At 41.7% G+C, this 16,159-nt stretch overlaps 2 protein-coding genes across 3 annotated transcripts; one reads left to right on the plus strand and one right to left on the minus strand.

The window, feature by feature from the left end:
* Nucleotides 1-1,390: 1,390 nt before the first annotated feature.
* On the plus strand, nt 1,391-15,725 carry mtch2 (mitochondrial carrier 2). 2 transcript variants are annotated; one of them, XM_062967221.1, is made up of 13 exons: nt 1,391-1,546; nt 6,422-6,506; nt 7,241-7,347; nt 8,273-8,299; nt 8,565-8,621; nt 8,880-8,937; nt 10,435-10,486; nt 10,679-10,738; nt 11,075-11,168; nt 11,520-11,567; nt 12,027-12,094; nt 13,106-13,181; nt 13,946-15,725. In XM_062967221.1, the coding sequence occupies exons 1-13, from the start codon at nt 1,460-1,462 to the stop codon at nt 14,030-14,032; spliced, it is 906 nt and encodes a 301-aa protein (XP_062823291.1). In that variant the 5' UTR covers nt 1,391-1,459; the 3' UTR covers nt 14,033-15,725. The 2 variants fall into 2 exon arrangements, with proteins under 2 accessions (XP_062823291.1, XP_016850178.1); XM_016994689.2 differs by having other exon boundaries at nt 1,424-1,524.
* Nucleotides 2,816-4,636, minus strand: LOC103278993 (phospholipase A2 crotoxin basic subunit CBd-like). Its single transcript, XM_062967223.1, has one exon. The coding sequence runs from the start codon at nt 4,556-4,558 to the stop codon at nt 4,040-4,042; it is 519 nt and encodes a 172-aa protein (XP_062823293.1). The 5' UTR covers nt 4,559-4,636; the 3' UTR covers nt 2,816-4,039.
* Nucleotides 15,726-16,159: the final 434 nt, after the last annotated feature.

Consider the following 16,159-nt stretch of genomic DNA (forward strand, 5'->3'; position numbering starts at 1 on the left):
GTTTGCCAGAAGGTTGTGAGGGACTTTGTCGAAGGCTTTACTGAAATCCAGGTAGGCTACATCCACAGCATTCCCTGTATCGACCCAACTCGTAACTCTATCGAAAAAAGAGATCAGATTAGTCTGGCATGACTTGTTTTTGGTAAATCCGTGTTGACTATTAGCAATGACCGCATTTGTTTCTAAGTGTTTGTAGACCACTTCCTTAATGATCTTTTCCAGAATCTTGCCTGGTATCCATGTGAGGCTGACCGGACGGTAATTGTTTGGGTCGTTCTTTTTTCACTTCTTGAAGATAGGGACCACATTCGCCCTCCTCCAATCTGCTGGGACTTCTCCTGTTCTCCAAGAACTCTCGAAGATAATTGCCAGTGGTTCTGAAATAACCTTGTAGCTTCCATGCCTGGTTGCTTCTTTCCCTGGGGGAATCCTTTGTTGGGAGGTGTTAGCTGGCCCTGGTTGTTTCTTCTCTGGAATTCCCCTGTCTTCTGGGTATTGTTCTTTATTTACTCTTCTGATTTTAGAGTTTTTTTTTAAAATACTGGTAGACAGATTTTGTTACTTTTCCCTTTTGAGTTTTAGAAAAGCCTTAAAAACATAGCTATGTGCCCAGGCTTTCGATGATAAAGATGACCTGGGCTGATTTATGGCTAAAGCACAAGGATATTGGGTGAATGGATTTTAACCATATGTTTTATATTTTTTATACTGTATTGTTTGTAATGGACTTTATTTACTGTTATGTTTATTTATGTGTCGGCATCGAATTGTTGCCAGTTGTGTACGCCGCCCTGAGTCCCTCCGGGTGAGAAGGGCGGGATATAAATTGTTGGAAATAAATAAATAAATAAATAATTTTTCATGGTTTCCACCTTTCTGCTGGAATTGTCCACATGCTTGTGGATTTCAATGGCTTCCCACAAAGGATTCGCCCAGGCAGGAAACAGCCAGGCTTTGAAGCTGCAAGGCTTTTCAATGCTAATCAAGGTGATTAATTGAAACATTGACACTTGCCTCCAACAGAGGAGAGTTCTTTCTCCACAGATATATAAACCCCACTTGCCAAGAGACCTCACAACCTCTGAGGATGCCTGCCATAGATGTGGGCGAAACGTCAGGAGAGAATGCTTCTAGAGCATGGCCATACAGCCCGGAACACTCACAGCAACCCAGTGATTCCGGCCATGAAAGCCTTCGACAATACAATCTGACCACGGCTCAATGCAATGGATCGTGAGAGTTGGAGTCCAACTAAACTACAACTCCCAGGATCCCACAGCATTGAGCAGGGACAGAGGAAACGCCCTCCCCTCCCACCACTGTAGGCTAAACCTGGCGGAAACAGGGCACTCCTTGGGACCGGAAGTGGTCAGGGCGCCTGCGCCGACAGCGCCCTTCCCCTCCCCTCCCCTCCCCTGGCCCTCCTCCTCCCGCGGAGCCAGCCCGGCCAGGCGGCAGCATGGCGGACACGGCCTCTCACGTCTTGCTGGGCTCCGGCCTCACCGTCCTCTCGCAGCCCCTCATGTACGTGAAGGTGCTGGTGCAGGTGAGGCCTCGTCGCGCCCCGGAGGGGTTGGTTTGTGAGAGTCTGAGCGGGAGGAGGAGCAAGGCCAGGGAAACAAAGCGCCCAGCCTCAGTTAATCCTCCCCACAGATAGTCTCTAAGGTTGTGTCTATATCAGGCATGGGCAAATTTCTACTCTCCAGGTGTTTTAGACTTCAACTCCCACCATTCCTAACAGCCTCAAGCCCCTTCCTTTCCCCCCTCAGCCGCTTAAGTTGAAGTCCAAAACACCAGGAGAGTCGAAGTTTGCCCATGCCTGATCTACACTAAAAGGAATGCACTTTGACCCCGCTTTAACTGCAATGGATGAGTGCAATGGACTCCTGGGAGTTGTAGTTTGGCTTGGCACCCAAACTCTTTGGCAGCGAAAGTGGAAGGCCTAGTGAAACTAGGTGTCATTTCTCATAGCATGGCAGCCACCTCTTGCCCCTGTGAGCCCTGCTTCCTGGCATTCCTCTTCCGCTATTTGCATGTAGAGGGTCACCACAAATAATAAGAATATGGTAGAGTCTCACTTATCCAACATTTGCTTATCTGACATTCTGGATTATCCAACGCAGTTTGCCTCCCGCCCCGATCCATAGCTATTTCTCTAGGCAGCAAGGATTGAACTTTTTATAGATTTAATTTCCAACAATGTTGCTACTTTTAAGTTCATTTTATGCAATTCTATCTTTATTTGTAGTCAATTTGTTAGTAGCCAATGTTTTTAATATATTGCAATGTTTTGGTGCTAAATTCATAATACAGTAATTACTACATAACTTTACCGTGTTTTGGACTGCCTTTTCTGTCGATTTGTTGTAAAACATGAGGTTTTGTTGCTTAATTTGTAAAATCATAAGGTAATTTGACATTTAATAGGCTTTTCCTTAATCCCTCTTTATTATCCAACATTTTCGCTTATATAACCTTTTGCCAGCCCGTTTATGTTGGATAAGTGAGACTCTACTGTAGTTTATTTTTATGCCCCTGGTGGCACAGTGGGTTGAATTGCTGAACCTGCTGACCAAAAGGTTGGCGGTTCAAATCCAGGGAGTGGGGTGAGCTCCCACTGTTAGCCCAGCTTCTACCAACCTAACAGGTTGAAAACATGCGAATATGAGTAGATCAATCGGTACCGCTCCGTCAGGAAGGTAACGGCGCTCTGTGCAATCATGCTGGCCACATGACCTTGGAGGTGTTTATGGACAACGCTAGCTCTTCGGCTTAGAAATGGAGATGAGCACCAACCCCCAGAGTCGTACTTGACTAGACTTAATGTCAGGGGAAAACCTTTACCAAGGGTCCTCAAAACATGGATGTTCCAATGTGCAGCTGACAATGGTTAGGCCCCTATCCGTGAATGCCCAGCTCAAATCGACCATCAGATTGAACTCAGCACTTAACCCACAGCCCTGGCCCTATAATCCGCTTCTTGCACAAGCCTATGCCCATCCCCCACTAATTTTTGATCTGCCCACCATATTCTTGATTCTGGTTGTTGAGGTTTGTTTTGATTCATTTTCATGATATTTTTATACTCTACTATTTTTCATTGTATAATTAGGTTGTTATTTTTTATTATGTTTTAAAATTGTTTTTAGTTGTTTACTCTGTGGTTACAGTGCGTGTCCCGTTTTTAAGCTGCCCTGAGTCCCTCCTAGGAGATGGTGGCGGGATATAAAAATAAAATTATTATTATACCCCGCCAACCATCTCCCCAAAGGGACTCGGGGTGGCTTACAAGCGGGACCAGGCCCAGAGCATACAAACAAAATACACTAACTAAAAATGCAGTTAAGAACATCATAACACATAACAGTCCAATTAAAACACAATTAAAAACAGCAAAATATGCAAGCAGCACTGTAACTATATCAAACCAACACAGCAACTGGGAATACGAATATGAGCATGATCAGACTAGGCATGGACTTGTGCAAAGAGCAGACTGTAGGGTCAAGGCAAGGGATAAAGTGCTGAGTACAAACCTAAATTCAGTGGCTTCAGATGAGTTCAGTCTAAAAACACAGGTGTCAAGTTCATAGTCATAGAATCCTAGAACTGGAAAGAAAACTTCACGGACCGTCCATTCTGAACCCCATTTTGCCATGAGGAAAAACACAGTCAAAGTCCTCCTGACAGATGGCCATCCAGCCTCTGCATAAAAAGAGAAGCGAGACTCTGCCATGCTATGAAGCAGTTGAATAGCTCTTACTTTTCTGGAAGTTCTTACTAATGTTTAGGTGGAATCTCTTTTCCCCTTGCAGTTTGAATCCATTGCTCCATTGTGTCCTAGCCTCCAGAGCAGCAGAAAACAAGCCTATTCCCTCTTCCTTATGACATCCTTTCAAATATTTAAAGCTGGCTGTCATGTCCCCTCTCATCCTTCTTTTCTCCAAGCTAAACATACCCCGCTTAGAGCTGTGTGTGTCCTTTGCAACCAGATGCTGTTTTCTCCCCAGGCAGTTCCTTTTCAGAGTTCAATTCTTCCTCAGTTGGATGGAGTGGGAGAGCTTCCCCATTGAGAGGTTTCCGTCCAGTTTTGGTGGATGTTTGGGCAAGGATTCTTGGGTCCCCTGCAGAGATCCTCCCTGTTGTAAAATTTCCTCTTTGGTTTCGCTTCGGTCAAACACTCAGCCAGCTGCTTGTCGCACTCGCATGCTGCCTGGCCGCAGAGGCTAGTTGAGCGACATTCGGTCTCCGAACTCCTGCAGGAGAGCTTGTAGCGCTTCCACTTGACCCTGCTGTGGCATTTCAAAGCAACCCTGGCATGACGATAGCAGCAGTCGTGCTGGAAGCAGCACTGGTCCACAAGATCCAGGGGACTCCCGGAGCCACCAGAGCCACAGTAACAGCCGTACTTGCTGAGCGCCAGCAGCGGGATTTTCAGGCGGGGCCGGTAACACCACAGGGTCAAAACCAGCTCCAAAACACTGCCTTCGCCACTTCCACAGTCTTGGGAAAATAGCACTGACAATGCTAGCCACAGAGCAGCCCTCATTGCAGACATCAGTGTTGAAACCTACTCTCCCCACTCAGATGTTCTTGCGAGTCTGACATCCCAGACAGTTTAAGCCAGAACAGAAAGATGTGTGCCTCCTATTGAGATCAGCCCTTTCCCCCCTTTTTTAAATGGCAGAGCCTGAGACACTCCCTGTGGTTTTGTGCTCAAGCATTTCTTTATTTAGCCTCTCTGGCTAGATGTTACTTTTCAAGACCTGTGGTTTTTTAATTTGTATCGTCATTGGCTGAAAGACATAGCTGCACAAAAACAAAAATGTGCCTGTGCAAGTATTTAACAGTCCATACTTTTTCAGTTCAAATTATTCTTAGGTCCCATCTACACTGCCAGATAAAATCCAGATTATCTGCTTTGAACTGGATTATATGGCAGTGTAGACTCAGATAATCCAGTTCAAAGCAGATAGTCTGGATGTTATCTGGCAGAGTAGAAGGGGCCTGAATTAACCAAAAGTCAAGCAACTGGAACTTTCAAGCAACTGACAAAAATATGGAAATCATGCTGCATTCACAAAGCTGTGTTTATAATACAGTAAAACTGTGTTACATTATGTTCAGTTTGTCTTCATTTGTCTTAATTTGCCTTCACTATTACTATTAGTATTATGCCATACAGGGTTTATGGTATGGCATAATATTTGTTATGCCTATTTTAATACTAACTCTCAAGCAACCAGAAACTACATTTATCCAGCATCTAGCAACCTCCATAGATGTCAGATAACTGAGAGTCTATAATATTCATCTTCTAATCACAAATGCAGGCTTGAAAAGGAATATGTAGGCAGTCCCTTATTTACAAACATCGGACTTAGAAACGACTCCTAGTTAAGACTGGGGGCGAGACAGCACTGAGAGAAATGAAAGGGAAATTCACTCCTGGAAGAGTTTTCATGGGGAAAAGGCGAAGCGTTATCACTGATCCTTGTTTCCACAACAAGCCAATTGTTTCAAAATCCAATTACCACAGGGATAGAAAGTGAGGTGAAATCTTCTGAAGAGGGGCACAGACAGCCAAACAAACACCACAGGGGTGTTAACCCTTCCCTATGCTATCCATAGCTTATATATACAGGGTTTTTGAAAAAGTACTCCCTATTCACCATTTAAATTAAATGGTGAATAGGGAGTTATTTTTCAAACACCGTGTGTGTGTGTGTGTGTGTGTGTGTGTGTGTGTGTATGGAGAGAGGGGCAGGCTGGTGTTACATTTTAAAATGTACCTGTTACGACTTACATACAAATTCATCTTGAGAACAAACCTACTGAACCTATCTTGTTCATAACAGATGTCCTTGTTAATATGCATTACAAACGGTCAAAGATATGCTGTTAGGGCTGGATGCTCTCATGAATCAAACAGGGATCTTACATTGTGCAGAACAGCAGTTCCACATTAGGAGACTCACACCTAGTTGTTTTAAGGATTATTGTCTTAGTAACAACAAGCTTTAGAACATACCAAAGTAAAAGTTTCTGCTTTTCAATAAACTGATTGGAAAAATACTGCTATGGGGATGGAATTAATTCAGAGAAAAAGGAAAATATTCTGGGATAGGTGTTTGGATATAGTATAGCATTACAAGATAGCATCTAGTCTTCAGTAAAATCATTGAACAGCAGAGTGACTATGGGCTGTAAATAATGTGCTTTTGCTAAACATACCCACTTTCAAAATTACCTTTAGCGGAGAAGTATTTGAATGTAGAACAGAAATGTGTAGTTTCTTTTCTCCTTCATCTTAAACCTGTTGAACAACTGGATATTTACATAACTAGAAAATATTAGAAGTATATTTTAGGGCACTGTACACTTTGTAGAGGTTGCTGCACACTGTCTTTTTAATTTTTAGGTGGGATATGAACCCCTCCCTCCAACTCTGGGAAGAAATATTTTTGGGCGACAGGTCTATCAGCTGCCTGGCCTCTTTGCTTATGGTGAGTGGATAATATATGAGCTTTGCAAATGAACCAGGAAGGGCCTAAAGCAATATTGGATTGCTGTAATTGCTAGGCTATGCTTGACAATCTATGCCTTGGAAACAGATCTAGCATGTGTAGAGAACTTGTGCCTTTTGAAAGGTGGCAGTGATATTTACGTTAAAAAAGCTGTGAGTATTTAGGTTCGGCATTTAAAAGAGGCCCGAAGTGTAGACATGATGATTGGCTTTTTAAATTTCACTTCCACCAGAAATGACCAACTAGAAAATATCCTAGGAATTAATGAAAATTGTATAACTTTGACTCTTCCTATGTTGATTACCTTTTCCAACCACCACAATTGCATTATTTGTCCTATACAAACATGGGCTTGTCTCAGCAATGCCAGACACACCTCATCCTTAAGCTTGAGCAGTAATCCTGGTGGCCTTGATTTATTGTTTCTTGATACTGCTGCTCATACTAATAGTTACTCACATTCACTGTGTGGTTCTTGTTACAGTCGAAGATGGCAGAGGCCAAGGTGCTGGTGATTGCTGACATTATTTCAGACCTTTGTACTGAAATGTCTAATAGTACTAAGTGTAGGATTTCCTCTGGGGAGCAAAGTGAGTCTGAAGCATTTTCAAGTTTATGTCATGCACAACTATTATAATATATATTAAATATTATATCTCAGAACCATCAATTGTAGGGACAGATTCTTACATTTATGTTAACTTTATTTTCAGCTAAACATATTATGAAGATTGATGGAAGGGCTGGACTCTTCAAAGGTTTGGCTCCTAGACTCTGCTCTGGGGCCATTGGCACTATAGTACATAGTAAAGTTTTACAGGTACCTTTATCATTTTGTTGTATGACAGTGTTATTACTTAAGTCTATATCTTATACAGTAAGCCACTCCTCCTTGAATCATCTAAGTAAGATTTTACATTTTAGTGGGAAACAGGCAGGTTCGTTTATCTGAAGTCATGTTAAACTTTGGGAAGAAAGCTCCTGCTTTTGAATGTGTTCAGGTCTGTTGCCATCAAAACTGCTTGTTTAGTCATAGGCTGCAAATGCTGATCTTGATTAAATTTGGCCTTTCCATTGGGCTGCAATTTCCCATTAGAAAGTAGTTAAAATGACAAACTTGAAATTTTAAAAAACCAATAGATTTTTCTAAAAGTTGGCCTGCTTTCCCTGCTCTTTTAGTATCTTCAAAGAAAGCAGTGTTTCTAAATACAGCAGTGTTTATATAAGGGCATCTCTGTGGGCGTAACTCCCATTCCTGTTAGTAGAAACAGACTAAACTGTAACTGTCCGTATAAATTCTGTTTACTATTGTTCCAACATAGCTATGTGTTTTAGGGGACAAAATTGGAGTTGGCTGGCTAGTGTCTTAAGATAATGTGCCTTAATTTAGGAAAAAAAATGTGTAAGATTGCAGCCCCAAAGCAGATTTTAATAGTAAAAAGGGTGTGTAGAAATGTACTTACTTTTAATTTAAAAGTAAAGATGCCTATATAACCCCGAATCAAGGAAAAGCTGTGTATGTGAATAGATACAAGTACAAAAAAGGATCTGAAATTACTCTAAATAGAAACTAAATCAATGTGTAGTTCCCCAGTGTAGTTATCAGAAACATATTGTTTTGGGTAGCTAATACGAAAGGCAATAGGGTAAGTGTGGTAAGCCTTGGGAGTGAAGAATGAACGCAGTACAGTTGGGAATAAGGATTCAGACAATGAGACATGATCTTCTCGTTTCCTTCTATCTAGCATTGCCAGGAAGCTGACGAAACAGAGGTATGTTGGCGCCAGTTTTTATATGTAATTTCTTTCTCCGTTGCCCTGCAAATCAGTTACTGCTTTCTATGGCTAGTGGGTGGTCTGTGGTCTGTATTGCCCTGTATATGGAGTAGTGCAGTGGGTGCTGTTGAAACTAGAAACACCTGCAGAATATATTTGAACCCAAATTAAGAAGTTAAAACCTACTTGAATAACCAGGTGCTTTGTGGAGCCACCCTATGGCTTCTGAATTTTTTTTTAATGTTTGCATTTCTCTCTCCAGGAATCAGGAACTAATCCAAAGGAATCAGGGTCTTCTCTGGATCAAGTTATTAAGGAGGTAAATGATTTGTCATGGAACAACCTGGATGTGAATGAATTAGATTTTCAGTCTCTGAAGACCAGATAATCTCAGGTAGCAGTCTGTTCACTTACTATACAAATCTGGCCCTCATGGATCTAAGAGGCACATTCAGCGTAATTAAGCATTCATTAGGGTAAATATTGAGATATTAATATATCTCCTCCATAATTGTTTGTGCTACATTAGATTGGTGGTTCTTTCTGTTGATGTTTTTGTAATTGTTTTAAATTTTAGACTACGCAAGAAATGATTGCACGTTCTGCTGCTACGCTAGTCACCCACCCCTTTCATGGTATGTATCTATCTGCAGCATTTTAGTCACTACAAGCATTAAAATTACCACTTGGGTGAAAAAGAGTTGCTCCCGTCTCTGCTGCTAGTTACTTGTCAGGGCGGTACAAGGGAGTGAAAAGTTGTTGGCTGCCCCTTCCTTGCTCTTTTCTTGTCCCTTCATGTCCACTTCTGTGTGACAACAAAGAATCCCATTGATGGTTGAAATTTATTTTCTGATATTTATTTTCAAACCTCACCAGATAGCTTAGGTGAGGGAGCATCCCAAAAAATTCCATAAGGATGGAAAGCTGCTTAAAATGACTTTCTGCTGAGTCTTTATCTGGAGAGAGTTGAGGCACCTTGTTGTCACTAATGGGGAAAATCCCTCTTACTTTCCACTGGCCATATTTCTGGGGCCACTGGAGCACGTTGGGGCTTCTGATTGTGATCTCAGTAGACAGGTAGATTCATACAGAAGAAATCAGCCATTTCTTTCATGGTACCTTCATATATGCTGCTCCCAAACCATTAAATGTTCTAAAGGTAATCTCTGGGGGAGAAATTAAATGGAAGCTACTACAATTGTTTCATGAAGACAGGGTTGGGAATCGTGTAGGCCTCCAAATGTTGTTAAACTGTGACTCCTAGCAGAACTGGTCAACACAATCCTTAATGTGGAATGTAGGGAGTTATAGTTCAGTAACCTCTGAAGGGCTTCCCAGTTCCCATCCTTGCAAAGAGAAAGTCCCCACATGCAATGTTTCTTAACAAAGTACCCATAGCATTTTGAAGCAAATTAATTTCTGAGCACTCCTCAAAGATAGCCCTATGTAGAATGCATTACAGTAATCACAACATCATGTGACCAAGGTATCTATAACTATGGCTAAATCTGTGATGTCCAGGAATGGGTTCAAGCATCAGTTGGCAAATGCAAGCATGGCTCCCTCTATCAACTCCAGCTCTATGTGGGGACATGAGAGAAGCCTCCCACAAGGATGGTAAAACATCAAAACATCCGGGCGTCCCCTGGGCAACGTCCTAGCAGACGGCCAATTCTCTCACACCATTAGTGACTTGCTGTTTCTCAAGTCGCTCCTAATACGTTAAAAAAAAAAAAGCATGGCCACAATCAACACCTACTTCCAAAATGCAAACCTGATATCTGGAGGAAAGAGTTACATTGTATAGTCACAGTTTCTACCACATCTACCACACCGGTGTTTTCCCAAACTTGAGTCTTCCTGATATTTTGGACTTCAATTCCCAGAAGTTCTTATCACCATGCCCAATGACCAGGAATTCTTGGAGCTGAAGTCCCAAACAACTGAAAGATTAAAATTTGGGAAACACTGGTCTACACCAACTGGTAGCAGCTCTGTCTTGGTTGGATTGTTTTCATTACAAGACTGATTTAGGCTCATGGAACAGTATTTTTGTGCTAGCCTGAATGAGAAGAGAACAGTAGGGAAGACCTCTTTTGTTGATGGTATCTGCCCCTTTCTTTCCTCTTCAGTGATCACACTGAGGTGTATGGTGCAGTTCATTGGCAGAGAGACCAAGTACAGGTATGTGGATCTTTGAGAGATGCTTTTATTTGGGCATTAAACCACAGATTGACTGGATTCACTAGAAATCAAAATAATCTAAAAGGCAATAGTCTATGTAACCACATTTTCTTGAAGTCTCTGGAATTTGGAAGTGAAAATGAAGCATCTCAAATTCAACAACCTGATGGGATTTTTTTCTCTGTCTTTCAGTGGAGTGTTCAGCTCTTTTGTTACCATTTACCGGGAAGAAGGCGTCTTGGGATTCTTTGCGTGAGTACTTTTCTCTGTGGATAGCTGCCAATTGTACATGCCATTGTCAATGGCTAGGCTTTGCGGGGTGCTCATGGAGTGAATAATGTGCCTTTGAATACCAGTTTGTTGATAGATGGAAGCATTAAGAAGGGGCCAGTTATGTTATGCCATGAGTTTTTGAGGGGCATCTAGTTGGCCATATTATGTGACACTGACCTATCTCCTCTCTTGCAAGTGCAACCAGAGTTTCTCTCCTGTGTAATGGAAGATGTGTGCTGGGAATGGGGGGAAATACTTTTCCTTTTTCTCCAAGCACTCTGCTTGCCTTTTCCCTGACCAAGTATTTTCTTTCAGGGGCCTTATTCCTCGCCTACTTGGGGACATCCTGTCCTTGTGGCTCTGTAACATGCTGGCCTACCTCATCAATACCTATGCACTGGAGAATGGGGTAAGTGTACTAATACTGTATGAAGTACATAATTTGGGCCATGGAATGCTATGCTCGGATTAAGTTGGCATAGCCAGTATATCTTCAAATCCTAGTATGTTCACCTATGTGGAGGACCCTATTCTGTTCCTGCTGCAATGACCTTTCAAATATCTGTTAACTAGGATATCCTTGTAGTTTTCTTCAGCTTCTATGGCGGTGTAGTTGGGTCTAGTACTTCCTGTTTGGGAATTTCTTAACAAGCATAGTCAACTCATTTGGAGTTTGTTCTGAAACTAGGATTAGGAGGGGATTGGGAATGGCTGTTGCTTATGTGGAGAAACAGACCTCTCTTAATTGTTTTCTTTCTAGGTCTCCACAATGTCTGAGATGAAGAGTTATTCTCAGGCTGTCACTGGAGTGAGTATACAGTCATATTGTTTTCCTTGGGTTACAGGGGGAACTGTCCTGAGAAGATGGCTATAGCCTTGATGGCTCATTTTCATATTTGTGGTATACTCCTCATAGAAATAATGATAGCTGCTAATGACATCCTGGTCAATATGCCTTGCAGTCTTCAGATTTTTGGACCTCTGCCTAAAATTGGAAATCATTTACCTGTTTGTTGGTGAGATTAGACTATGGCTGGCATTTGAGCTACCATTCCATTCCATGCCTTTATTCTGGAACTAATGCAAGTCCCCATCCCAGATGAGAAATGCCATTAGAATAGATCTCTAGTGTCCCTGAAAAGTGATTTTCTCTAATAAGGGACATGTGTCCTGTAGTAACAGGGTGTCTACAAGACAGGCTCTAGTTTAAGAAGCGGAAAACCAAGTATTCTTTCCAATAACACACCTTGCTCTGTTGTACTTGCAGTTTTTTGCCAGTATGCTGACTTACCCCTTTGTACTTGTCTCAAATCTGATGGCCATTAATAGCTGTGGGTAAGTGCAAAGTTTCTTCTCTCCAATTTGGTTTTTAAGTTTGTGGTTTAAAGCATACATTATGTGTAGTTCTATCTGAATAAGTCTTTATTTTTCAGTTCCTTTATAAGAATGAGATTTTTAGAATGTGCTGCATCTTGAAATTTTTCAGCAGCTGCTCTTGGGAGTGTTGGTACAGCTGCCCGCTAGCTAGAAAATAAAGTTTCTACAATTTTCTCTAGATGGTAATTGGAAACCTTCCTAGAATAACTCTCAAGGTTTTAATTTAAAATTTCAGTGGCCAAAGAGCCATTCTTTTCATGTGCCCTACCCATATCCAAAATAGTTGCGGGTGGAAAAGCAGCTCTAGAATTCTCAAAATGCAAATGCATAAGACTCAGTCTGTTGCATTTGAACTTTGTTGACAACTGCAAATCCAGTTAGTATTTATATATTATTATGGACTCTAAAGTATATACAGTAAATTCCTCTCTGCTAGCCAGGGTGGAAAAAAACCATACAATGATTGGCCATTTGCCAACAGACAATGGCTTTGGTAGTCCTTATTTGTATCATAGCCAAATGGTAACAGCTGTCCAATATCATGAAGCAGTTGGTTTACCATATATTTGTGATCTTGTTTGCGAGTTTGAGGCTATGAAAAGATAAAATAGATGGGAATGGACCAAGGCAATGAATTTTCCTCTGTTGCAAACCTGCTTGTACAGTTCTCATAGTTATGTGAAAGAGGGAAATGGACCATGCTTGTGCCCTTTAATTTTCTTTATTGGCTTCTGCACTGTATAAACCATGGGAGTCCATCTTCTCACTCTAGAGGAGGTGCACCCCAATCTAGGAGCCCCATTTATCCTGCTATGAAGAATTCACTCATCATATGGGGATAATCTGGCCAGTATTCATTTGAGGGCCCAGTTCTATCACTGACTATGGAAGAATGGGCTGGGATGCTATTCAAATGGGATGTTACTGATAAGCTATTTTAATAGAGTCTCTTTCTCTGCTATTTCCCAGGCTTGCTGGTGGTCTCCCCCCTTATGCGCCAGCTTATAGCTCCTGGTTACACTGCTGGAGCCAGCTGCAGAGGGAGGTATGTTGGAATTAGCTGCTCTTTCCTGATACAAAAATGTTGCTTTTTCTTATGAGTCCTGGAACAATTGGTGATACAAAGCCCCTCTCTTTTACTCCTTCTAAGTGAGTGCCCCTGCATATATGTCAGACAGATGTGTAATTGGGTGGTTTGGATTCTATGTGTATATTTTGGATATATTCCAGCTGCCATCCTAAAGTCCAGTATTTTAGGGGGTGGGGTGAGACAGTCTATTAAAGGGCCAATCAGTATTAGACAGTCTGTGGATTATCCAGTTACCTCTTTAGTCTCAGAATGGCACCTCCTATTTGGGGAAGAGAGATGGTCTTGCAGGTATAGAAATGGTTTGCACTGGTCATGGAGCTTATTGATTTGGGTTGTTCTGTGGAAGTGCTTAGCTCAGCCTCCTTCTGGAGGTATGTACGCATTATATGTGGATTGTGACTGATGCTGATGGTCTTTTAATACAAATTACTTTCCATGAGAATTCTGAGGTGGCACAGTTTCCCCTGCATGACCCAGCCATGTCAGTTTCTCCACAGTCAAGCCGTCCATGAAGTTTAAATGAGCAGGAAATGTGCTTGGCTTGTGCTACAGATTGGGAGGGCAGTGGTCTATTGGGGTTGAAAGATTTCAACACTGCCAAGACTGTCCCAAATTACTATAGAAGATTTTTCAGAGCTGGAGCTGCTGGTCACTTGGACTCTTTTTCTCTTCCTCTCCAATCCTCCCTCACATTTTTTCTCTTCTTTTCACTTATTCAGGGCAACATGAGCCGAGGGAACAGTCTGTTTTTCCGGAAGGTGCCTGCAGGGAAGCGGTATGTGTGGGAGGAGAAGAGATTCCACTGAGTCCCGGGCTTCATGTGGCTGCTCCAGATGCACAGAAATGATGGCATTGTGTTGATTTCTATACAGTTCCTTTTTTAAAAAAATCATTTAATCTTGGGAAATGGACTTGGCTATGAGCATGACTTAATGAAACAGGTACAAAGGGCGGTGTGCTTGTGGGAAAGAATTTTATTTTCGTCTTTTAGATCAGTGGAGGGAGGCGGGGCAATTGATTGACAAAAAATGGGTGTGGAGACAGTGGCTTACTCTCTTGTGAATTTGGACAGTTCTTTACCTTTGCCTGAGAGAGGAAAGTGCTCTGGTGGAGAGCGGGAGAGAGGAAGGGCTCTATTCCCAGTGTTCAGATGGGACTGTATCCCATCCTTGGGCTACTATGAACTGGTGTTAAACTACTGTACCTCCCCTGGAAAGAAAAGATTCCAGGCAGAATTGGATTTTATTGAGTCCTGCATATTTTATCAAGGCCCTCTGGGTTCATTTATGGAAAGAGCATCAATATTTTTCTCATTTCCCCAGGAAAGTTTTTTTAAGCCTTCATCCCTTCAGACATAATGCAACTCAGGCTTCAAAAGCCTAGAATTTAAATGACAAGTCCTGCTTGGCTATGCTGCAAATTAAACCTTACTTAGGACTGTTATGGGAAAACCAAGTCCAACTCGAAGGAGATTGGGAGAGTGTCTCTGTACTTTCCTAGCCACTCAGTTGCCCCCCAATGGCCAGCACAGGAAGACAGTGCCAGATTCATGGAGAAGTATTTAGCTCTTCACTAGGAAGTTAGGCAGCCTTTCTCACAGAAGTTACTGCAGGCATTCATGAATGAAGGTTTATGGCACTGGGGAGAAAACTCCCCCATTTCCTCCTACTTCAGTTGTGAGGAGCTGCACAGTAGTGATAACAGTGAACTTTGACCTTTTCTGTCCATAATGTGCTGATCACTGTTCAGTAGCTGAAGTACTGGAGCACTTTGGAAACATCTAGTTTTTATATGGAATTTATGCGTGAGCAATCGTCTTCCGAAACTGATATTCTGCCAGAGTTATTTGAAAAGTGTTAAATATGGTCCCTTGGATTCCAGATTCTCAAAAGGTGAATGTTCTTGATATAATTGCTACTTGAAAGCATGCTTATGAAACCACTGGCAGTGCTGAATGTGGCCGGTTGACTCAGTATGCCCTTAGGAAAGATCTATTAGCATTTTTCATGTTAATAAAGAATGTCATTGATCTAGACTTGTGTTATGGTCCAACCAGCCAGTGAATGCAAAAGAACGCAGCAATGTGCTGGCTGCGCTTCCTGACCCTTCAATTTCTATCCAGAGGCATCTTCTTTTCGTTTTCACTTCTTATGAAAAGAACTTTCATCTGTCTTCCATCATGCTAACATCTCAAAAAAAGCTATTAACTCATTACAAGAAATGATTATAACACTGGTATAATGATAGTTTTTCTTCAAAAATGACTCCTAATGTCATTACTTCTTTCATGGAACTGGTAATGCTTGTTCATTCATTGGCGATGTTGGTGAAGGGATCCCCTCGCCCCTCAATTTTAGGCCATTTTCTTATTACTTCCATTGACTTAAAAAAATTAAAACCTTTCAACTGTAACAAGCAATGTAATAAAGAGTATGGGTATGGAGGAGGAGTGATAATTGGAAAATAAAAGTGTAACAGGAACAACTTTTTAAAAACTAAGCTCTGCCAGAAAATATTTCTTTGTGTGAAAGAGAATTATTTGTGCTGTCCACGTCTTACTTTGAGGTTCATAATCTTCAGATAGATATTCATATATTTTTCTTGTAACTGTTTTCTACAAATGATAAACATTTCCAGTAACATATTGCTGCTTTCTTAGTCCTTTGCCTCCAACTGATAATGAGTTATGGTGCTTTTCACCATGCAGCAATAGTGGTAGCCTATAGTTTGCTGATCCCTACTTTAGGGCCTGGTTAGATGGCATGCGCCATAGATGGTATGTGCCTTCAGGTTGATTCGAACTACAGTGATCCTGTCGTGGTATTTTGTTGGCAAAATGTAATTCAGATGAGGTTTGCCATTATCTCCTTAGTCTGAGAGTGTGTTACTTGTCCAAGGTTACTTGTCCATTGACAAAGGGGGTTGCAAACCTG

The sequence above is a fragment of the Anolis carolinensis genome, chromosome 1 (assembly GCF_035594765.1).
Source record: "Anolis carolinensis isolate JA03-04 chromosome 1, rAnoCar3.1.pri, whole genome shotgun sequence".
Lineage (NCBI taxonomy): Eukaryota > Metazoa > Chordata > Lepidosauria > Squamata > Dactyloidae > Anolis > Anolis carolinensis.